The following is a 25,921-nucleotide window of genomic DNA, read 5'->3' as shown; positions in this document are numbered from 1 at the left end:
ACATATAGAAAAATACAACACCTGTTTTAACAAGTGAAGAGATGTAGTCAACTCCGATGAACAAGTTCACATAGATTTATTCTGATAAAAGGCCACAGTAGAAGTCTCTGTCACTAAACACGTCGTTACCCTGGAGTGTTCTATCGCTAACTGATTTTCCGGTCTCTAACCCAACATATCCCAAACGTCACTAGTCCCGTTCAATATGCGTCATCTATGGTGCGTCGCTAAATAACTAACCTATATAAATAAGGTGTCTAACACCTGACATTCCAAGTGGCCAGTCGCATCACAGGGATTTTCTTTTTCAGTTTAATTTTTCTTCTTTTGTTGCTTGGTGCAAGTTTCCAGCCTACTTGTCGTTTTAAACTAAGCTCTAAGCACCCATTAGAGCAGGCAGGCTGTGGCGGATCAGCACCTAACTGACTGGGGGCTGCCCAGGTTGAGGCGGGCGGTAGCTGATCAGTGAGGCGCGAAGACCTCTCCCACCGTCAGAGACAACCCGTGGCGTCCATACATTACGCCAATCAAGTTGGACTTATAACCCGTAACTGTTGTCTCCCGTGTTGTTTTAGCCGCTTTGCAGCAGCACCAGAGTTTCCTCTCCGGGGCGCTTTCCTGGGCCTTGGATAAAGGGGTCATGGGTGGCCCATGCGTCATGATCCCTCTCTCGACCTTGCTGATGTGATCCAAAGGAACGCATCGCATTACATTTGGCACCAACTCAGTTGCAGAAGCTGCCGGAGGGAATTTCGCAGCTGATACTCCCAACGCCTAAGGGGCTTCACTCCTGATTTCTCCTCGAGGTTGTCTCCTGAAGCCTCAGTACCGCAAGGCAGCGGGGGTTTGAAGTCAGAGTACCCCTCTCCTAGATGAACTGCTTTACTAGGCTGACGAGCTCCATCTGCCCGAAGCTCCCGGTTTTGTGGCGCCAGGTATCCGCCTTCACCCCTTCACCTGTTAGTAAGAGCAGTTTCGCCGGGCTTAATATCTAAGCCACACGAGCAGGCCAGGTGCTGGACTTAGTTGTCAGAGGCTATTTGAGACGCATGCCAATAGGAGTATTTTATAGACAATGGGAGCTTAACCCCATTGACACCCCTGGCCATGACAACCTTTGAAACCAGTGGCGGGTTATAGTTATATTAAAGAATGTAATAAACTAATTAAGATTGCGATTTCACCGTAGAAGTACAAAACGTTATGGAAACCCATGTTTGCGTACATGCGTTCCGTTTTGTGCATATCATATGCAATCAATGTGTGGGCCATATCGTAATACATGGGCCGATTTTGACTCCCAGTCGGCTAATGGTGATAGTCCTTTTTTTCCGTTTCATCAGCTTTTCTATGATAGAAATACAGTTAGAATCTTTATACATGGTATTTTTAATATATATATATATATATATATATATATATATATATATATATATATATATATATATATATATATATATATATAAGTAGCTCCTCCTTCGTGGTCGAAGATGAACACATTTCTCATTTCCTTTGAACTCGAAGATGACTGTAAAGCCCAATCCTCACTTTAAAAAGCGGCCGCATACGTGGCATGGGCCTGCTTCTTCTATCAGCTTTTTGTTTGTTTGGCGCTCTTTCACTCTGGCCACTATTCTTGTTTGGAATCTTGAGACTCAGAGCCTCACAGCTTCATGCCATGAGGAGCGATCGAGAGCTAGTGCTTCCCAGCCGTGAATGATGATATCGCACTCCTTGAATGAGCTCTTCAGAGTGTCTTTGTAGCGGTTCTTAAAATTCCGGGTGCCTAAATTCCCTGGTGCCCAAATGTCCGGTGCCTAAATTTCTAGTGCCTAAATTTCTTATATCCATGCGCGCTGTACTGTCGTTCGGTCGTCTCGTTGGTCTCGGGATCATACCCTGCGCCGCTGCCATCCCCCATTAGGTCTAACAAATATACTCTTTAACTCTAAAGGGACACTGACACATGTAGACCATTTGACAAAGTTGCATTTTTGGGGGGGGGGGAAAGTTAATTATTATAAAGCTTATAGCAACTCACAAAGTGTGTTTGCCTGGTAAAAAGTTTGTACACGTTATTTCTACCACACCCAATCTCGGATCAAGCTGAAACTTTGCACAACGATTTCTAGTACCAGACAAAACAAGAATCAATAAAAAAAAATTAACCGATTGGTAATTAATTTTTTTTGTGGGGATAGAACAAGGGAATGAAATGTGCTTAACAGTTGTGGTGATATAAGTTGAGTTGTTCCTCTTGAACCTTGAATTCCAATTCAAGTCGTACACTTTGTTTTGTGTGTAAAGCATTTAAAAAGCGATCACGGTAACATTCCCTCAGAGAGCCCCCCTCCTTTCCTCCACTCCAGACTGGTCTAGACACGTGTAGGATCATAGCCCACTGAGAAAGCTAATAGCACGAAAGTACGCTAAACAAAAACAATCAGTACAAAAAAAGATTTGATATTGTTAGTCTACATCCATTACACATTTAATGATATGGCTGATCCAAACTAATTGATATTCCTACGATGACGCTAAATTTAAGCTTTGTGTTTTTTGAGAAAGTATTTTGTTTTTCTTGTTCTTATTATCTATGACAACGTCTACTTCCGAGTTTCTTGTCTCTCGAATGACTAGATTGGCGTTGTGGAAGGCCTAGTCTGCTACCCTGTCACCAGCTGTCAGGGAATCTCTTTTGGTACGGCACATTGCAGCAACGCTGGCATCACCCTACAGAATGTCATTGACCGGGAATATTTTATTGGCACTAAAGAAGGTGAGCTTCTTCCCATCGACATCTTTTTTGTCTAACTTTAAAATTGGATTTTTTAAATTACGCGCATTTTTACAAACCTTATATAGACTCTGTCTGTATGACACATGTTTTGTACACGTTATTTCACCCACTGTCTGTATGACACATGTTTTGTACACGTTATTTCACCCACTGTCTGTATGACACATGTTTTGTACACGTTATTTCACCCACTGTCTGTATGACACATGTTTTGTACACGTTATTTCACCCACTGTCTGTATGACACATGTTTTGTACACGTTATTTCACCCACTGTCTGTATGACACATGTTTTGTACACGTTATTTCACCCACTGTCTGTATGACACATGTTTTGTACACGTTATTTCACCCACTGTCTGTATGACACATGTTTTGTACTTCCCATTCTCGGATCAAGTTGAACATTTGAACAATTATTCCATTGCACCTAACAAACAAATGAATGACTAAAAAAATTAATTGATCAATGAGTCGTAATGAATTAATGTTGTTCTATATAGAGACAGTACAAGCTAAGGGGAAATAAACCTTATGTAGAGAATTAGGTAGTCACCTAATAATTTCAAACTAAATATAGGTAATATTAAAACTTTCTATTTTTATAAGCACTCGCCTAACCCAGTGGCTAGTGAGATTGACACTATCAAGGAGGCTTGAGCCCTCACGTTCGACTTAAAGTCGAACACTTAAAAAACCTCTCCCAGCCCCTCCACCCCACAATGGATTGGACTAGAGCGCTACAAACCAGAGCTCGTTAGCCGTAGCTGGTTAACCACATATGAGAAGGAAAACTCTGGATCCAAGCTTCTGAAGCCTTCTGGCTATAACCAAACATTGGAAAGGGGATTAACCCTAAGGAAAAATCCAGGAGCCGGTAAGCCATAGGTAGCCTGCAGCCAACTGTGCTACACCTTGGCAGAACCTACGACTCAGCTGATACCAAATACCAGCCGTTCATTCTAATTCATAAGCTGCGATGTGATGATCCCTAATTGCGTTGCAACTGAAAGAAGCAGTTGTATATTGTAAACGTAAAGACGTTTAATGTCTATATCTGGTCAAATCAAACATTTTCTATTAGTTTCTTGACTCATTTCTATATTTATAATGCTTCTACAATTCCATTGCTCGTGATTACTTAACGTTCCGTTGAGCTGATGATTAGGCTGCTTAACGTTCCATTGAGCTGATGATTAGGCTGCTTAACGTTCTGTTGAGCTGATGATTAGGCTGCTTAACGTTCTGTTGAGCTGATGATTAGGCTGCTTAACGTTCTGTTGAGCTGATGATTAGGCTGCTTAACGTTCTGTTGAGCTGATGATTAGGCTGCTTAACGTTCCGTTGAGCTGATGATTAGGCTGCTTTACGTTCTATTGAGCTGATGATTAGGCTGCTTAACGTTCTGTTGAGCTGATGATTAGGCTGCTTAACGTTCTGTTGAGCTGATGATTAGGCTGCTTAACGTTCTGTTGAGCTGATGATTAGGCTACTTAACGTTCTGTTGAGCCGATGATTAGGCTGCTTAACGTTCTGTTGAGCTGATGATTAGGCTGCTTAACGTTCTGTTGAGCTGATGATTAGGCTGCTTAACGTTCTGTTGAGCTGATGATTAGGCTGCTTAACGTTCTGTTGAGCTGATGATTAGGCTGCTTAACGTTCTGTTGAGCTGATGATTAGGCTGCTTAACGTTCTGTTGAGCTGATGATTAGGCTGCTTAACGTTCTGTTGAGCTGATGATTAGGCTGCTTAATGTTCTGTTGAGCTGATGATTAGGCTGCTTAATGTTCTGTTGAGCTGATGATTAGGCTGCTTAATGTTCTGTTGAGCTGATGATTAGGCTGCTTAATGTTCTGTTGAGCTGATGATTAGGCTGCTTAATGTTCTGTTGAGCTGATGATTAGGCTGCTTAATGTTCTGTTGAGCTGATGATTAGGCTGCTTAATGTTCTGTTGAGCTGATGATTAGGCTGCTTAATGTTCTGTTGAGCTGATGATTAGGCTGCTTAATGTTCTGTTGAGCATTTAAAAAGTGACTCTGTGTTCTAAGAGTTGACCCTATAGTTATTGAAGTACACCGAATGAACTCATAACCTTAGAAACAAGGCTTTAGTCCAAAAAAAAAACAACAAAAACATGACTGATATGTAAAACAAACAATAATACTATACATACGGGTTACGACCAACAAACTAAAATATGAATACAAAGAAACACGATTACAAATACTAGCACGATTACAAATACTAGCACGATTACAAACGCGAGCAACACAAACTTGCAGTTCACGATTACTCCTGTTATTTACACTGAATTTTAAATTGTACCATTTAATGTTCATAGGTAGGAATTTTAAGTTTCGGGATTTTTAGGCTACCCCTGAGTCTAAACAAAAGAAATGTGCAGGCCACATGACACCCTCGTTAACCTTCGTCCATAGAAATAGATGAGCTTTACATCGTCTGCTCTCAGAGATCGCTAGGTCTGAAAGGCCTACCTTCTTATTTGAACACTCAGCAGCCTCGTCCCCCGGCTTAATGAAAGCCTAGTTCACACTTCTTATTTGAACACTCAGCGGCCTCGTCCCCCGGCTTAATGAAAGCCTAGTTCACACTTCCGTACATGTACTCGTGGCCCTTGAATTCTAGTGTCTTTGTTACTTGTGCTTTGATTTGCTGAAACACTTGGTAGGCTAAATATTATATTTATCGGGAACTACTGTCTTGTGCTTACGTTGCAGTAATGACGGTCTTGAAGTCAATCTATTATAGGAACTATATCGATTCATATTTATTTACCCACTTGAACTATTGACGCCACTGTCTCTAGAGGAAGATCAAGTCCATATATTGAGGGCACCACAACTCAATGAAATCAAAGTTTTGACAGACCAGAGAAATATTATTCTGTCAGCTCCAACAAAGAAGCCATTTAAGTAAGTGAATGCCTTTTTCCCAATAAGTGTCTTGTTCTAAGTAAATGGCTTGTTCTAAGTAAATGGCTTGTTCTAAGTAAATAGTTTGTTTCATGTGAATGTCTTGTTTTAAGTAAATGGCTTTTTTTCATGTGAATGTCTTGTTTCAAGTAAATGGCTTTTTTTCATGTGAATGTCTTGTTTCAAGTAAATGTCGTGTTCTAAGTATTAGTTTGTAGTTCCAAGTAAGAGTCTTGTTTCAAGTTTAGTATTAATTTTTGGAGCTCTACTAATAGTATAGATGTATAATGTCTACAGAAGAATAGGAGAATCAAATGGTATGATGATGAATGAAGACATGTTATACAGTGGCGTAGCTAGGGTGGGGAAAATCTCCCAGGGCCCCCACTTGAGGGGGACCCAAAATGAGTGTCCGAAATTTGTTTTTACATTAAATATTACGCCATTATCTCATGTCATGATGTCGAATGTCAAAATGCAGGGGCCCCTAAAGAAGTCAAGCTCCCCAAATCCCAAGCTACGCCCCTGATGTTATAGATGATAAAAACAATGCTCGAATGATACCAGAAACACAAGACAGCGATACAATGAACACGAAGATAAGGGCCACAAAAGTTGTCAGAAAAAAAAAAACGGGAATGGGAAAAATCTAAAATCCCTCACTTTGAGGACATAACAAGGGAGGGTGAGGGAGGAAGTAGAAACTTATGATGAGAATATTGGAGTTCAATCTAGATACACCGTGAGAACAAAGATCATGAGCTCATCCCAGAAAACAGCAGGGTAATCGAAAGATGGGCTATACATTTTGAGGAGTCCCTAAATGCAACTGAAGATGGAGGTAATGAAGAGTACGAACTACCTCAGGAAGGACCAGATCCCTTAGTAAACCCACCAACACTGGGTGAAACAAGTAAACCCACCAACACTGGGTGAAACAATACACCCACCCACACTGGGTGAAACAAGTAAACCCACCAACACTGGGTGAAACAAGTAAACCCACAAACACTGGGTGAAATAAGTAAACCCACCAACACAGGGTGAAACAAGTAAACCCACCAACACAGGGTGAAACAAGTAAACCCACCAACACTGGCTGAAACAATACACCCACCCACACTGGGTGAAACAAGTAAACCCACCCACACTGGGTGAAACAAGTAAACCCACCAACACTGGGTGAAACAATACACCCACCCACACTGGGTGAAACAAGTAAACCCACCAACACTGGGTGAAACAATACACCCACCCACACTGGGTGAAACAAGTAAACCCACAAACACTGGGTGAAACAATACACCCACCCACACTGGGTGAAACAAGTAAACCCACCAACACTGGGTGAAACAATACACCCACCCACACTGGGTGAAACAAGTAAACCCACCAACACTGGATGAAACAAGTAAACCCACCAACACTGGGTGAAACAATACACCCACCCACACTGGGTGAAACAAGTAAACCCACCCACACTGGGTGAAACAAGTAAACCCACCCACACTGGGTGAAACAAGTAAACCCACCAACACTGGGTGAAACAAGTAAACCCACCAACACTGGCTGAAACAAGTAAACCCACCCACACTGGCTGAAACAAGTAAACCCACCAACACTGGGTGAAACAAGTAAACCCACCCACACTGGGTGAAACAAGTAAACCCACCCACACTGTGTGAAACAAGTAAACCCAACCACACTGGGTGAAACAAGTAAACCTACCAACACTGGTTGAAACAAGTAAACCCACCCACACTGGGTGAAACAAGTAAACCCACCCACACTGGGTGCAACAAGTAAACCCACCCACACTGGGTGAAACAAGTAAATCCACCCACACTGGGTGCAACAAGTAAACCCACCCACACTGGGAGAAACAAGTAAACCCACCAACACTGGGTGAAACAAGTAAACCCACCAACACTGGCTGAAACAAGTAAACCCACCAACACTGGGAGAAACAAATAAACCCACCCACACACCCACACTGGCTGAAACAAGTAAACCCACCCACACTGGGTGAAACAAGTAAACCCACCCACACTGGCTGAAACAAGTAAACCCACCCACACTGGCTGAAACAAGTAAACCCACCCACACTGGCTGAAACAAGTAAACCCACCCACACTGGGTGAAACAAGTAAACCCACCAACACTGGGAGAAACAAATAAACCCACCCACACTGGGTGAAACAAGTAAACCCACCCACACTGGGTGAAACAAGTAAACCCACCCACACTGGGTGAAACAAGTAAACCCACCCACACTGGGTGAAACAAGTAAACCCACCCACACTGGCTGAAACAAGTAAACCCACCAACACTGGGTGAAACAAGTAAACCCACCCACACTGGGTGAAACAAGTAAACCCAACCACACTGGGTGAAACAAGTAAACCCAACCACACTGGGTGAAACAAGTAAACCTACCAACACTGGGTGAAACAAGTAAACCCACCCACACTGGGTGAAACAAGTAAACCCACCCACACTGGGAGAAACAAGTAAACCCACCCACACTGGGTGAAACAAGTAAACCCACCCACACTGGGTGCAACAAGTAAACCCACCCACACTGGGAGAAACAAGTAAACCCACCCACACTGGGTGAAACAAGTAAACCCACCAACACTGGGTGAAACAAGTAAACCCACCAACACTGGGAGAAACAAATAAACCCACCCACACTGGGTGCAACAAGTAAACCCACCCACACTGGGTGAAACAAGTAAACCCACCCACACTGGGTGCAACAAGTAAACCCACCCACACTGGGAGAAACAAGTAAACCCACCAACACTGGGTGAAACAAGTAAACCCACCAACACTGGCTGAAACAAGTAAACCCACCAACACTGGGAGAAACAAATAAACCCACCCACACTGGGTGAAACAAGTAAACCCACCCACACTGGGTGAAACAAGTAAACCCACCCACACTGGGTGAAACAAGTAAACCCACCCGCACTGGGTGAAACAAGTAAACCCACCCACACTGGGTGAAACAAGTAAACCCACCAACACTGGGTGAAACAAGTAAACCCACCCACACTGGCTGAAACAAGTAAACCCACCCACACTAGCTGAAACAAGTAAACCCACCCACACTGGCTGAAACAAGTAAACCCACCAACACTGGGAGAAACAAATAAACCCACCCACACTGGGTGAAACAAGTAAACCCACCCACACTGGGTGAAACAAGTAAACCCACCCACACTGGGTGAAACAAGTAAACCCACCCACACTGGGTGAAACAAGTAAACCCACCCACACTGGGTGAAACAAGTAAACCCACCCACACTGGGTGAAACAAGTAAACCCACCCACACTGGGTGAAACAAGTAAACCCACCCACACTGGGTGAAACAAGTAAACCCACCAACACTGGGTGAAACAAGTAAACCCACCCACACTGGCTGAAACAAGTAAACCCACCCACACTAGCTGAAACAAGTAAACCCACCCACACTGGCTGAAACAAGTAAACCCACCAACACTGGGTGAAACAAGTAAACCCACCCACACTGGGTGAAACAAGTAAACCCACCCACACTGGGTGCAACAAGTAAACCCACCCACACTGGGAGAAACAAATAAACCCACCCACACTGGGTGCAACAAGTAAACCCAACCACACTGGGTGAAACAAGTAAACCTACCAACACTGGGTGAAACAAGTAAACCCACCCACACTGGGTGAAACAAGTAAACCTACCCACACTGGGTGCAACAAGTAAACCCACCCACACTGGGTGAAACAAGTAAACCCACCCACACTGGGTGCAACAAGTAAACCCACCCACACTGGGAGAAACAAGTAAACCCACCAACACTGGGTGAAACAAGTAAACCCACCCACACTGGGTGAAACAAGTAAACCCACCCACACTGGGTGCAACAAGTAAACCCACCAACACTGGGTGCAACAAGTAAACCCACCCACACTGGGTGAAACAAGTAAACCCACCCACACTGGGAGAAACAAGTAAACCCACCAACACTGGGTGAAACAAGTAAACCCACCCACACTGGGTGAAACAAGTAAACCCACCCACACTGGGTGCAACAAGTAAACCCACCCACACTGGGAGAAACAAGTAAACCCACCAACACTGGGTGAAACAAGTAAACCCACCCACACTGGGTGAAACAAGTAAACCCACCAACACTGGCTGAAACAAGTAAACCCACCAACACTGGGAGAAACAAATAAACCCACCCACACTGGGTGAAACAAGTAAACCCACCCACACTGGGTGAAACAAGTAAACCCACCCACACTGGGTCAAACAAGTAAACCCACCAACACTGGGTGAAACAAGTAAACCCACCAACACTGGCTGAAACAAGTAAACCCACCAACACTGGGAGAAACAAATAAACCCACCCACACTGGGTGAAACAAGTAAACCCACCCACACTGGGTGAAACAAGTAAACCCACCCACACTGGTTGAAACAAGTAAACCCACCCACACTGGGTGAAACAAGTAAACCCACCCACACTGGTTGAAACAAGTAAACCCACCCACACTGGGTGCAACAAGTAAACCCACCCACACTGGCTGAAACAAGTAAACCCACCCACACTAGGTGAAACAAGTAAACCCACCCACACTGGCTGAAACAAGTAAACCCACCCACACTGGCTGAAACAAGTAAACCCACCCACACTGGCTGAAACAAGTAAACCCACCAACACTGGGAGAAACAAATAAACCCACCCACACTGGGTGAAACAAGTAAACCCACCCACACTGGGTGAAACAAGTAAACCCACCCACACTGGGTGAAACAAGTAAACCCACCCACACTGGGTGAAACAAGTAAACCCACCCACACTGGGTGAAACAAGTAAACCCACCAACACTGGGTGAAACAAGTAAACCCACCCACACTGGCTGAAACAAGTAAACCCACCCACACTGGGTGAAACAAGTAAACCCACCAACACTGGGTGAAACAAGTAAACCCACCAACACTGGATGAAACAAGTAAACCCACCAACACTGGGTGAAACAATACACCCACCCACACTGGGTGAAACAAGTAAACCCACCCACACTGGGTGAAACAAGTAAACCCACCCACACTGTGTGAAACAAGTAAACCCACCCACACTGGGTGAAACAAGTAAACCCACCCACACTGGGTGAAACAAGTAAACCCACCCACACTGGGTGAAACAAGTAAACCCACCAACACTGGGTGCAACAAGTAAACCCACCCACACTGGCTGAAACAAGTAAACCCACCAACACTGGGTGAAACAAGTAAACCCAACCACACTGGGTGAAACAAGTAAACCTACCAACACTGGGTGAAACAAGTAAACCCACCCACACTGGGTGAAACAAGTAAACCCACCCACACTGGGTGCAACAAGTAAACCCACCCACACTGGGTGAAACAAGTAAACCCACCCACACTGGGTGCAACAAGTAAACCCACCCACACTGGGAGAAACAAGTAAACCCACCCACACTGGGTGAAACAAGTAAACCCACCAACACTGGCTGAAACAAGTAAACCCACCAACACTGGGAGAAACAAATAAACCCACCCACACTGGGTGAAACAAGTAAACCCACCCACACTGGGTGAAACAAGTAAACCCACCCACACTGGGTGAAACAAGTAAACCCATCCACACTGGGTGAAACAAGTAAACCCACCCACACTGGCTGAAACAAGTAAACCCACCCACACTGGGTGAAACAAGTAAACCCACCCACACTGGCTGAAACAAGTAAACCCACCCACACTGGCTGAAACAAGTAAACCCACCCACACTGGCTGAAACAAGTAAACCCACCAACACTGGGAGAAACAAATAAACCCACCCACACTGGGTGAAACAAGTAAACCCACCCACACTGGGTGAAACAAGTAAACCCACCCACACTGGATGAAACAAGTAAACCCACCCACACTGGCTGAAACAAGTAAACCCACCCACACTGGCTGAAACAAGTAAACCCACCAACACTGGCTGAAACAAGTAAACCCACCCACACTGGCTGAAACAAGTAAACCCACCAACACTGGGTGAAACAAGTAAACCCACCAACACTGGGTGAAACAAGTAAACCCGCCCACACTCGCTGAAACAAGTAAACCCACCCACACTGGGTGAAACGAGTAAACCCACCCACACTGGCTGAAACAAGTAAACCCACCCACACTGGCTGAAACAAGTAAACCCACCCACACTGGGTGAAACAAGTAAACCCACCAACACTGGGTGAAACAAGTAAACCCACCAACACTGGGTTAAACAAGTAAACCCACCCACACTGGGTGAAACAAGTAAACCCACCCACACTGGGTGAAACAAGCGCATTATAACGCTACAGAAGTAGTTTAATAGTCGTGTGTAGAGTTTCACAGCTAAATAAATAGACTACAATAGTTCATTGTATTTCAGACTGTCTATTGAAGAGACTAAACACATACCCAGTGCAGGGGAGATGCTTCGCTTTGGGACTATCATGGTGCCAGTTACTAATTGTGGTAGGTGTGTGTCTGTGTGTGTGTGTGTGAATAATATTTAATACTTAGTTATTAAAGTTAAAACTTTTTTAGTACCAAATATAGACATCCTTATAAATAGAACTACATTTGAATGACTCAAAGTGAAAGTATTTAGAATATTGCCACGAAGTATGATGGTTATGTCTACACCACTTGAGGGAAAGAAGAAGAACATTTAGATCAGGGCTTCTCAATCTTCTGGTAGACGGGCAGCGACGTGCTGGCAAAAACCATAAGGGGGAATGGCGGCGGTTTTTCTTTTCTTTCTTAGGCCAGATTGGACTAATTTCTTAATAATCTCGTACCATCAGGGCCGCCTCGAGGGTTGTGGCCGCCAGCGTGCGAAATTAAAAAATGCCGCCCCACCCCCTTTTTTTCTAGAAAAAAAAATCCATTAAGACTGAGCTGGACACTGTACCAAAAGTGGCCTTTGATTAAATCCAACATTTGTAGACCATTCCATTTTTCCCTTTCATATTCGCACACCCCTCTAGTAGAACTATGAACAATGTCCCCGGATGTACGTGTCTTCAGAACTAAGACATCTTGGTTCTTAATGATAAGCATTACTAACTGATCTCGTTCTGACTACTCGCTTATGCTCCTGTATTTGCGACGATTATAATGGATGAGCTGCAGCAAGTATATTACAATGAACAGATTGATCATGAATTATATACTTTCTCGCTAACATTGACTGCTCAACAGTGTTATATGGTCTGGACGTGGGTAGGTTAATTTGTTTGTTATTGTAAGTTAAAGCATAATCCAAAAAGAAAAAGCTCGAAATTGACGATGGAACTTTTTCAACGCATCCGCAATCATCTGACATTAGCGGATTCAGAGTTGCCTTCAAATTTATTCAACAATGCAACAAATTTCCAATATTGAAGTAATGTTTTTCTATTTAACTAAATTTGTAAAAAGTAACCTTAAAATAATGATGCACAAAAGATAGCGGCGGCCCTTCGAACCATCGTTCCTTTGACGTCTTTTGTGTGAACCAAACAGTCCCGCTACAATCTTTTAGCTTTTTTTTTTATGAGACCACGTAAGCTGAAAATAAAAAGCCGCTAGTAGTTTTGTATATTCTGTCTATCCGTCCTGTTTAGATCGCAAAAACTAGAAAATATAGGCTATTGAAAATCTTATATCATATTTTAAAATAATCTTGATTCAGTGGGAACTTATTTTCTGAAAGTGAAGAGCTTTGTTAATTATGCAATCAGTTTTTCCATAAAATACCATTCTTTTCAAACATTACATACATGCAAGGGAGATGAACTATAAATCAGAAGAGCGATTTCAAAGAATCAGTCGGCGTTGTTTTTCACTTGAAAACAAACTGAACAACCTATTATCGATAAAGAGAGTTCTGAAGCTTTTGGTAAGAAATGTATATAACATTTAATTTTTTTGTTAGAAGGTCCAAAACCCTCTTGATCATCATTCGCTTTCAGAGAAAGTCGTTGAATCCATGACTAAAACGGACTTTTAATAGTGACAGACGGACAAACAGACAGCACATAAAACAATATCTTCTTTTCCCTACGGAAACTTTACTCATTGAAGCTACTTATATTAACTGTCAGACTAAATGTGCAGGTGATAAAGTCTCCAAATATTTATCGTCTGTGATCAAACACGACAAGAAAGTTTCTTTGTACAGTTACAATAAAGGACTTTCTTCCGGGATCAAAATGAGTTATAACTTCGTGCCTTCCAGCTCCATTGAAGCAGCTAATACTGAGGTAAGTGGACAGACAAAGATTTTCTGAAATAAGTGTCTTTTTTACTTTCGAGTTGTCATTGTGAACAAATATTTATTGTGAGGATAACATTGAATATTTATAGAGAACATTTCAAGATTTAGGGACTGTCAAGTAGGTAATCTCTAATGTAGCGACCTGAGTGCACTTTTAAGAACTAAACTCTAATATAGCGACCTAAGTGCACTTTTAAGAACATAAACTATAATATAGCGACCTGAGTGCACTTTTAAGAACATAAACTGTAATATAGCGACCAAAGTGCACTTTTAAGAACATAAACTGTAATATAGCGACCTAAGTGCACTTTTAAGAACATAAACTCTAATATAGCAACCTGAGTGCATTTTCAAGAACGTACACTCTAATATAGCGACCTAAGTGCACTTTTAAGAACTAAACTCTAATATAGCAACCTGAGTGCTTTTTTAAGAACTAAACTCTAATATAGCGACCTGAGTGCACTTTCAACGACATAAACTCTAATATAGCGACCTGAGTGCACTTTCAACGACATAAACTCTAATTTAGCGACCTGAATGCAATTTCAACGACATAAACTCTAATTTAGCGACCTGAATGCAATTTCAACGACATAAACTCTAATTTAGCGACCTGAATGCAATTTCAACGACATAAACTCTAATATTGCGACCTGAATGCAATTTCAACATCATAATCTATAATTTAGCGACCTGAGTGCACTTTTAAGAACGTTAACTCTAATATAGCGACCTGAGTGCACTTTTAAGAACGTAAACTCTAATATAGCAACCCGAGTGCACTTTTGAGAACTACACTCTATTACAGCGACCTGAGTGCAATTTCAACGACATAATCTCTAATATTGCGACCTGAGTGCACTTTCAACGACATAAACTCTAATATAGCGACCTGAGTGTAATTTCAGCGACATAAACTCTAATATAACGACCTGAGTGCACTTTTAAGAACGTAAACTCTAATAAAGCGACCTGAGTGCACTTTCAATGACATAAACTAATAAAGCGACCTGAGTGCACTTTCAACGACATAAACTCTAATAAAGCGACCTGAGTGCACTTTCAACGACATAAACTCTAAAATAGCGACCTGAGTGTAATAAAGCGACCTGAGTGCAATATAGCGACCTGAGTGCACTTTCAACGACATAAAATCTAATTTAGCGACCTGAGTGCACTTTCAACGACATAAAATCTAATTTAGCGACCTGAGTGCACTTTCAACGACATAAACTCTAATTTAGCGACCTGAGTGCAATTTCAACAACATAAACTCTAATTTAGCGACCTGAGTGCAATTTCAACAACATAAACTCTAATAAAGTGACCTGAGTGCACTTTCAACGACATAAACTCTAATAAAGCGACCTGAGTGCAATAAAGCGACCTGAGTGCAATATAGCGACCTGAGTGCACTTTCAACGACATAAACTCTAATAAAGCGACCTGAGTGCAATAAAGCGACCTGAGTGCACTTTCAACGACATAAACTGTAATATAGCGACCTGAGTGTAATAAAGCGACCTGAGTGCAATAAAGCGACCTGAGTGCAATATAGCGACCTGAGTGCACTTTCAACGACATAAACTCTAATAAAGCGACCTGAGTGCAATAAAGCGACCTGAGTGCAATATAGCGACCTGAGTGCACTTTCAACGACATAAAATCTAATTTAGTGACCTGAGTGCACTTTCAACGACATAAACTCTAATTTAGCGACCTGAGTGCAATTTCAACAACATAAACTCTAATTTAGCGACCTGAGTGCAATTTCAACAACATAAACTCTAATTTAGCGACTTGAGTGTAATAAAGCGACCTGAGTGCAATATAACGACCTGAGTGCACTTTCAACGACATAAAATCTAATTTAGCGACCTGAGTGCACTTTCAACGACATAAAATCTAATTTAGCGACCTGAGTGCACTTTCAACGACATAAACTCTAATAAAGTGACCTGAGTGCACTTTCAACGACATAAACTCTAATAAAGCGACCTGAGTGCAATAAAGCGACCTGAGTGCAATATAGCGACCTGAGTGCACTTTCAACGACATAAACTCTAATATAGCGACCTGAGTGTAATAAAGCGACCTGAGTGCAATATAGCGACCTGGGTGCACTTTCAACGACATAAACTCTAATATAGCGACCTGAGTGCACTTTTAAAAACGTAAACTCTGATACAGTGCTCGATGTCTCTCCTCGGAATCTCTACGACCCCAGCTTTCTTTTATAGGGAGACGACTCAATAAAGATTTCCCATGTGGGTGAATGAGAGACCGCTAAAACAAAATCAGAATTACATCACAACAGCATAGCCATGTTTTTAGCGGCCCCCGAAAGGGGAAAAGACGCTATTAGTTTTGTGCGAAATGTCTGTCCGTCTGTCCGTCCGTCCCGTTTAGATCTCGTAAACTAGAAGAGATATTGAAAATCCGACTTCACAATATTTTAGACCATTCAAAGTTCTGATGCAACGGCTACTTTTTTTTTTCCTGAAAGCGAAAATTCTAATTTTAAAAAATCAATTATGCAAGCAGTTTTTTATAAGAAAAGCTAATTAGTATGCATTATATGTTACACCTAATTTAAGACGAATAATAATCTTATAAACATCATTTTCGTGAACATTTTTCTATATAGCGGAAATTTTTTTTTTTTTTTTTTTTTTTTTTTGAGAATTCGAAAATGAGATTGAGCCTTTTCAAAGAAATTAACTTATTTAGTTCGAACCGAGGGTCCCGGGTTCGAATCCTGGTGAAGACTGGGATTTTCAACTTCTGAGTCTACCCAGCTCTAATGGGTACCTGACATTAGTTGGGGAAAAGCAAAGGCGGTTGGTCGTTGTGCTGGCTACATGACACCCTCGTTAACCGTAGGCCACAACGACAGATGAACTTTACATCATCTGCCATATAGACCACAAACTAGTTAGGCCAGGTTCACATCTAACTTTACATTCACTTTCACGTATCCTTTGATCTGCAGGACGGTTGGGGCACTACACAAGATCTGTTAACCTTCTTTCTCCATTCTTATCTCTCATTTGTCTTTGATATAATTTCATTCGGATGTTCTTTCTGAAAATATTGAAGCCTACATGGGTGGACCACTGGTCGTGCGGTTTGCGCGCTGGACTGTCGTTTGGATTTATCGACGATCGAAGGTTCAAACCCTGCCTGCTCCCATACCCCGTCGTCCTGCGGGAGGTTTGGACTAGGAAGTAAACTATCTTCAACTCTGAAGGATTATCCGAATTATGTAAAACATTTTACTTCGGGGGCCGATTTTGAGTTTGTGTTTCCACACAAACTGTCTTTTGTAACCTTGTTTTTTATAACTTCAGTTATATTTCTTTTAAGAAAATTGATTAATCTCTTCATTATTTTGATACAAAAAACAACAACAACAAAACACAAAAAATCAAGGTGACAAAGACAATTGGTGTAGAAACACAAACTCAAAATGGAAGTGGTCCACTTAGGAAGGTTCTAATATTTTCAGAACTACTATCAGAAACTAGGAACTGCAAACTATTCACAGAAACTTCCGTATCTCCCTCGAGACAATAAGAAGTGACGTGCAAACTATTCACAGAAACTACCGTATCTCCCTCGAGACAATAAGAAGTGACGTGCAAACTATGAACAGAAACTACCGTATCTCCCTCGAGACAATAAGAAGTGACGTGCAAACTATGAACAGAAACTTCCGTATCTCCCTCCAGACAATAAGAAGTGACGTGCAAACTATTCACAGAAACTACCGTATCTCCCTCCAGACAATAAGAAGTGACGTGCAATCTATTCACAGAAACTTCCGTATCTCCCTCCAGACAATAAGAAGTGACGTGCAAACTATGAACAGAAACTACCGTATCTCCCTCCAGACAATAAGAAGTGACGTGCAAACTATTCACAGAAACTACCGTATCTCCCTCCAGACAATAAGAAGTGACGTGCAAACTATTCACAGAAACTACCGTATCTCCCTCCAGACAATAAGAAGTGACGTGCAAACTATTCACAGAAACTACCGTATCTCCCTCCAGACAATAAGAAGTGACGTGCAAACTATGAACAGAAACTACCGTATCTCCCTCCAGACAATAAGAAGTGACGTGCAAACTATTCACAGAAACTACCGTATCTCCCTCCAGACAATAAGAAGTGACGTGCAAACTATTCACAGAAACTTCCGTATCTCCCTCCAGACAATAAGAAGTGACGTGCAAACTATGAACAGAAACTTCCGTATCTCCCTCGAGACAATAAGAAGTGACGTGCAAACTATTCACAGAAACTACCGTATCTCCCTCCAGACAATAAGAAGTGACGTGCAAACTATGAACAGAAACTACCGTATCTCCCTCCAGACAATAAGAAGTGACGTGCAAACTATGAACAGAAACTTCCGTATCTCCCTCGAGACAATAAGAAGTGACGTGCAAACTATGAACAGAAACTACCGTATCTCCCTCCAGACAATAAGAAGTGACGTGCAAACTATGAACAGAAACTTCCTTATCTCCCTCCAGACAATAAGAAGTGACGTGCAAACTATTCACAGAAACTACCGTATCTCCCTCCAGACAATAAGAAGTGACGTGCAAACTATTCACAGAAACTACCGTATCTCCCTCGAGACAATAAGAAGTGACGTGCAAACTATGAACAGAAACTTCCGTATCTCCCTCCAGACAATAAGAAATGTCGTGCAAACTATTCACAGAAACTACCGTATCTCCCTCCAGACAATAAGAAGTGACGTGCAAACTATGAACAGAAACTTCCGTATCTCCCTCGAGACAATAAGAAGTGACGTGCAAACTATGAACAGAAACTTCCGTATCTCCCTCTCGAGACAATAAGAAGTGACGTGCAAACTATTCACAGAAACTTCCATATCTCCCTCCAGACAATAAGAAGTGACGTGCAAACTATTCACAGAAACTACCGTATCTCCCTCGAGACAATAAGAAGTGACGTGCAAACTATGAACAGAAACTACCGTATCTCCCTCGAGACAATAAGAAGTGACGTGCAAACTATGAACAGAAACTTCCGTATCTCCCTCGAGACAATAAGAAGTGACGTGCAAACTATGAACAGAAACTACCGTATCTCCCTCCAGACAATAAGAAGTGACGTGCAATCTATTCACAGAAACTTCCGTATCTCCCTCGAGACAATAAGAAGTGACGTGCAAACTATTCACAGAAACTACCGTATCTCCCTCGAGAAAATAAGAAGTGACGTGCAAACTATTCACAGAAACTTCCGTATCTCCCTCGAGACAATAAGAAGTGACGTGCGCATCTTGAAAGGCCTGCCGAGACTGTTGTATTGATAGTTTGCCTAACGACTTGATACCACAGATTACGGAGATTTTTTAAATGTTATTATTATTACATTGTTAACATTCCTGTATATTCAATGAACTGATAGTTATGGAGAGATAGATAAATGTGAACCGAGCTTAGTGATGTTATTGAATGATTTTCTAATTGATTTGTTTTTGAAGGGCCAGTATCTCATTCCAAGCCTCAACAAAGAACACTTTTGGGGTAAACCATTCACACTATGCACTTCAAGGGCTTCATATGAAAGTCACTTATTGCTTGTTGTTTTAAATTACATTCGACTTACGTTTGCCGTGTCTGTAGCGATTGAGGGTGGGGTTGCTAGCCTCACACCAAACCTTTCTCACCAGGGCCTGGTACCGGCAGATGGCGGAGTTGCATACTAAATATTTTTTTTCTCTTCTTAAACAAAGTAAACATTTTTTTTTTTATGTAAGTAGTGAGTACGGCAGAAAGTACTTCATTTAGTCATGACAATTTTTTAAAAACATTTCCCCCCCAAAAAAAAAAAACAAAACCTTTTACATAAATGTGCTAAAAATATGCAATAACATCATCTCCCTTATTAAATAGTCTCCCATGTTTTTTACTATAAATAGCTGTAAAAATGATGCTTGCATTGTTGATTTTAAAAATTTGATTTTTCTTTTTTGAAAACAAAAAAAAAAAGGAGCTGTTGAAATCAAAACTTTGAAATTTCTAAAATATCAAGATATCGAACTTTCAATATCTGTTCTAGTTTATGAGATCTAAACGAGACCGGCGGACGGACAGACAGACCAAACAAAACTATTACCGGCTATTCCCCTTACGGGGGCCGCTAAAAAACAAACAAACATCATTTTTCTTTTCTTTTGGTTTAATTTCTTTAGTTGAACTTGAACCCACCTTTGACTGCTGAATACTTTCGGCCTAATATTTTAGTTTCAAAGACGGATCCATTCGACGAGGAGAGGTGGGACAAGATCCACATTGGAGACACCGTGACATTTAAAGTGGAAAAGAAACATATATGGTAAGTAACAAACGTGACATTTAAAGTGGAAAAAAAAAACATCTAGGGTAAGTAACACACGTGACATTTAAGGTGGAAAAGAAACATATATGGTAAGTAACACACGTGATATTTAAGGTGGAAAAGAAACATATAGGGTAAGTAACACACGTGACATTTTAGGTGGAAAAGAAACATATATGGTAAGTAACACACGTGATATTTAAGGTGGAAAAGAAACATATAGGGTAAGTAATACACGTGACATTTTAGGTGGAAAAGAAACATATAGGGTAAGTAATACACGTGACATTTTAGGTGGAAAAGAAACATATAGGGTAAGTAATACACGTGACATTTTAGGTGGAAAAGAAACATATATGGTAAGTAACACACGTGATATTTAAGGTGGAAAAGAAACATATAGGGTAAGTAATACACGTGACATTTTAGGTGGAAAAGAAACATATAGGGTAAGTAACACACGTGACATTTTAGGTGGAAAAGAAACATATATGGTAAGTAACACACGTGATATTTAAGGTGGAAAAGAAACATATAGGGTAAGTAACACACGTGACATTTTAGGTGGAAAAGAAACATATATGGTAAGTAACACACGTGATATTTAAGGTGGAAAAGAAACATATAGGGTAAGTAACACACGTGACATTTAAGGTGGAAAAGAAACATATAGGGTAAGTAATACACGTGACATTTAAAGTGGAAAAGAAACATATATGGTAAGTAATACACGTGACATTTAAAGTGGAAAAGAAACATATAGGGTAAGTAACAAACGTGACATTTAAGGTGGACAAGAAACATATAGGGTAAGTAACAAACGTGACATTTAAGGTGGACAAGAAACATATAGTGTAAGTAACAAACGTGACATTTAAGGTGGACAAGAAACATATAGTGTAAGTAACAAACGTGACATTTAAGGTGGACAAGAAACATATAGTGTAAGTAACAAACGTGACATTTAAAGTGGACAAGAAACATATAGTGTAAGTAACAAACGTGACATTTAAAGTGGAAAAGAAACATCTAGTGTAAGTAACAAACGTGACATTTAAAGTGGATAAGAAACATATAGTGTAAGTAACAAATGTGTATTTGTAGTTGAGAGCTTTGGTCAGAGCAACAAGTTAGCCTATTTCTTTGTTTACACTATCTCTATTCGAGTCAGAGCTTCATGGAAACGGCATGAACAGTTTTTCTACAAATTGAACATTTGATGTATATCGCAGGGAAAAGAATGACAAGCTTGTTGGCCACATGGGAAAAACTCTAGTTATATCGTTATCATTTTTCAAGAATAAATGAAATTTTAATTTGAATAGAGAACTAGATTTAGGTGAAGATCCAACATCGGTTTTGAAAGGTCTTTCTCGTTCTTGAAAGGACTATTGCGTTCTTGAAAGGACTTTCTCGTTCTTGAAAGGTCTTTCTCGTTCTTGAAAGGACTATTGCGTTCTTGAAAGGACTTTCTCGTTCTTGAAAGGACTTTCTCGTTCTTGAAAGGTCTTTCTCGTTCTTGAAAGGACTATTGCGTTCGGGAATTTCCAAATGTAGGGCATTATTGAATCAAGAGTTTAATACATTAATGTTGAGGAAACTTTTGCGCTTTTTAGTCTAGAGTCTAGATCTTAAGGTGTGTGATTGGGATATATAATAAAGTCTAGTAGATTCGCTTAGCCAGGATTCATTTGTGGGGGAAGGGGGGAGGTAGCGGGTTAAAAAATGTTGCATTGCTTTTTTTTTTTAATTATTCTAACATTCATCAGTTATTTAGAGAGAAAAAATCGTTCTATAAGTTGGAAATATTGTCTTTAAATTTTCGTTATTCAAGTTTGTGTGTAAGCCTAGCACGCAAGCTCTGATTTACGACAGTAGGCCTACAAGACTGTGCTCTGACAGTAGGCCTACAAGACTGTGCTCTGACAGTAGGCCTACAAGTCTGTGCTCTGACAGTAGGCCTACAAGACTGTGCTCTGACAGTAGGCCTACAAGACTGTGCTCTGACAGTAGGACTACAAGACTGTGCTCTGACAGTAGGCCTACAAGACTGTGTTCTGACAGTAGGACTACAAGACTGTGCTCTGACAGTAGGCCTACAAGACTGTGCTCTGACAGTAGGCCTACAAGACTGTGCTCTGACAGTAGGCCTACAAGACTGTGCTCTGACAGTAGGACTACAAGACTGTGCTCTGACAGTAGGACTACAAGACTGTGCTCTGACAGTAGGCCTACAAGACTGTGCTCTGACAGTAGGCCTACAAGACTGTGCTCTGACAGTAGGCCTACAAGACTGTGCTCTGACACTAGGCCTACAAGACTGTGCTCTGACAGTAGGCCTACAAGTCTGTGCTCTGACAGTAGGCCTACAAGACTGTGCTCTGACAGTAGGCCTACAAGACTGTGCTCTGACAGTAGGACTACAAGACTGTGCTCTGACAGTAGGCCTACAAGACTGTGCTCTGACAGTAGGACTACAAGACTGTGCTCTGACAGTAGGACTACAAGACTGTGCTCTGACAGTAGGCCTACAAGACTGTGCTCTGACAGTAGGCCTACAAGACTGTGCTCTGACAGTAGGCCTACAAGACTGTGCTCTGACAGTAGGCCTACAAGACTGTGCTCTGACAGTAGGACTACAAGACTGTGCTCTGACAGTAGGCCTACAAGACTGTGCTCTGACAGTAGGCCTACAAGACTGTGCTCTGACAGTAGGCCTACAAGACTGTGCTCTGACAGTAGGCCTACAAGACTGTGCTCTGACACTAGGCCTACAAGACTGTGCTCTGACACTAGGCCTACAAGACTGTGCTCTGACACTAGGCCTACAAGACTGTGCTCTGACAGTAGGCCTACAAGACTGTGCTCTGACAGTAGGCCTACAAGACTGTGCTCTGACAGTAGGCCTACAAGACTGTGCAGACGACCGGGGTCTTACCCTTTAAAACAAAAGGAGGGGGAATTTCAAATAAATAAATATCTACATTAAATATGCGTGTTATTTATAAGCAAAACAAGAGAAATAGGAATACACTTGCAAACTCTCTTCTTCATAGATTTATATTCGACATCCTTTTAGAATGGAATTAAGTGCATGAGACTTGAAGTTACTGAGACCTTGTTTCTTGTAAAATTATTGAGATCTTGTTTATTATAAAGTTATTGAGATCTTGTTGGTTGTAAAGTTACTGAGATCTTGTTTGTTGTGAAGTTATTGAGATCTTGTTTGTTGTGAAGTTATTGAGATCTTGTTTGTTGTGAAGTTACTGAGATTTTGTTTATTGTGAAGTTATTGAGATCTTGTTTGTTATGAAGTTACTGAGATTTTGTTGGTTGTAAAGTTACTGAGATCTTGTTTGTTGTGAAGTTATTGAGATCTTGTTTGTTGTGAAGTTATTGAGATCTTGTTTGTTGTGAAGTTACTGAGATCTTGTTTGTTGTGAAGTTATTGAGATCTTGTTTATTGTGAAGTTATTGAGATCTTGTTTGTTATAAAGTTATTGAGATCTTGTTGGTTGTAAAGTTACTGAGATCTTGTTTGTTGTGCACAGTTTGGTGGAGGAGAACTACAGCAATGACGAGAAGGAATGGAAGATGGAAGTGCAGCCTTACAAGTCTTTGCCCAAAGCTTTGTTTCTGCCGGCATATTGTAAGCTGGTCAGTGTTGGTGTGGTGGCCACACTTCTCCACGGCGGGGTCATTCACGTTGGGGATCAAGTGTACGCGACGTACAAGTAGCTGCTGGCTTATGTGCGTGACTTGAACAATTAAACCATCACAATATTTTGTTGTCTAGTGTCAGATACCGTTAATGTTGTTAGTGTTCTTCGTTAGAATTTGGACTTATTTTACTGTTGTTTTTTTTTTCTAAAAATTATTTCAAACCTCATGAAGATTTGGAGTTTTACATTGGAGAATTATGCTTGATCTGAGTTGTTTACTCGGCCCGTAAAACAGTAAGGAAACCTTCTCCCTGAGGCCCCCATCCCCCGCATGTCCAAAAACATTTATAATTATAGTAGTAAAAAAAAAAGTTTTTGTGTGTGTGTGTATTGAATGTTCAAGAAATACTTGATAAAATTTCTTATTAAAAGTTGTTAATCATGACTTTGTAAAATAAAAAAAACAACAACACATTTTCTCATTAATTATACCGTAAAGCATTGTTCCTTAGAAAAGATACCAGCAAGAGAGCTAGGCAGGCATTAGAGTGGAACCCCCAGGGAACAAGACGCAGAGGAAGACCAAAAAGAACATGGCGACGCAGTGTACCTAAGGAAGCCGAGTGGACCGGGAAGAGCTGGGAAACCATCAAAATAACTAGCAAGAGACCGTGAAGAGTGGCGTGTTTTTGTCGAGGCCCTATGTTCCATGAGGAACTCAAAGGAATGATGATGATGATTGTTCCATTTCAATCATTATACATTTGAAAATTAATGTTAGAAAAAAAAAAAGAAATTGAAAAGAATTTTTCATTTTTTTAAATAAGCGAACCATGACAGTACCAACTGCTTGGCAGGATTTCAAGAGTTAATTTGCTAAAATGTTGTTTTTTTTAGTTAATCTGTTAATTGCCAGCTTACTTTTTAAAAGCAAGTCTCAGTGTAATATAATATGTCATGTGGATAGGTCACAACTTTCGCGAAAAACTCGATGTAAAATTAAATTATGTTTCAAGTCTAGAGATCCAATAGTTACAAGCTAAATATCTATAGTAGCTATAGCCTAAAAATCTATAGTAGCATTGGATCTGAACATTTACATCTCCTCTCTATTTGACTACTAGCCCTATCGTTAGCCGACATCTTGAACACAAAGTCTAATTATTAAACAAATATGACAACAGCTCACAACGTTGATTTATTGATGCTATGTATTATGGCTCACTATCGCATGCATTTCTTAAGCCACTCATTTTAAAGGAGTTACACAAATCAACACAGTGAACCGATTCTGAACGTCTTGAGGTGAATCTTTACACATTTTGATGTTTCTATGTTAAAGGGGTGTTTGTATTTAAACCAGAAGCTAGGAAGTATTAAATGCCTTTTGAGAAATCGTCTTTGCCATTGCACTAAACATCAGACATTTTCACTCATTATGCTAATTCCGGCCGGCCGGAGGACACAACCTCAGATAGGAGGACACGACCCCAGATAGGAGGACATGGCTTCCATTTGCCGGACGTCTGATAATCCTAATTAAGAGCTTTGTGTTACAAACTCGTGGTCCTTTCTGGCCAGTCACATTCACCTATGTTACACACAAACCCACTCTTCAAACAGGGCCGGCCTTATGCATGGGCAAACTAGGCAGCCGTCTAGGGCCTCCGATTGGTGGGCGCCTCACACAGGAGCAATAATTATGTTTGTTAGAGAAAACATTTCGAAACATGGATCCAATCTCAAACCTAGCACAACTCCATGGCTCTATGTCTGCTAGCCTCGTTCTCAACCTAGCACAACTCCATGGCTCTATGTCTGCTAGCCT

General features: G+C 41.2%; 1 protein-coding gene across 1 annotated transcript in view; it reads left to right on the top strand.

The window, feature by feature from the left end:
- Nucleotides 1–24,217, top strand: part of LOC129928179 (mitochondrial amidoxime reducing component 2-like) — a 33,406-nt gene extending 9,189 nt beyond the window's left edge. The window contains exons 3-8 of the mRNA XM_056041222.1: nt 2,641–2,779; nt 5,629–5,734; nt 12,170–12,255; nt 13,882–14,027; nt 20,286–20,428; nt 23,983–24,217. Of these exons, the coding sequence (XP_055897197.1) occupies nt 2,641–2,779; nt 5,629–5,734; nt 12,170–12,255; nt 13,882–14,027; nt 20,286–20,428; nt 23,983–24,169 (807 nt within the window). The 3' untranslated portion in view covers nt 24,170–24,217. The remainder of the gene's footprint in view (nt 1–2,640; nt 2,780–5,628; nt 5,735–12,169; nt 12,256–13,881; nt 14,028–20,285; nt 20,429–23,982) is intronic.
- The last annotated feature ends 1,704 nt before the right edge of the window (nt 24,218–25,921 follow it).

This window comes from Biomphalaria glabrata, chromosome 9, assembly GCF_947242115.1.
Source record: "Biomphalaria glabrata chromosome 9, xgBioGlab47.1, whole genome shotgun sequence".
Taxonomy (NCBI): Eukaryota; Metazoa; Mollusca; class Gastropoda; family Planorbidae; genus Biomphalaria; species Biomphalaria glabrata.
Note: the sequence above shows the minus strand (reverse complement) of the source record. Positions and strands in the feature narration are given on the sequence as shown.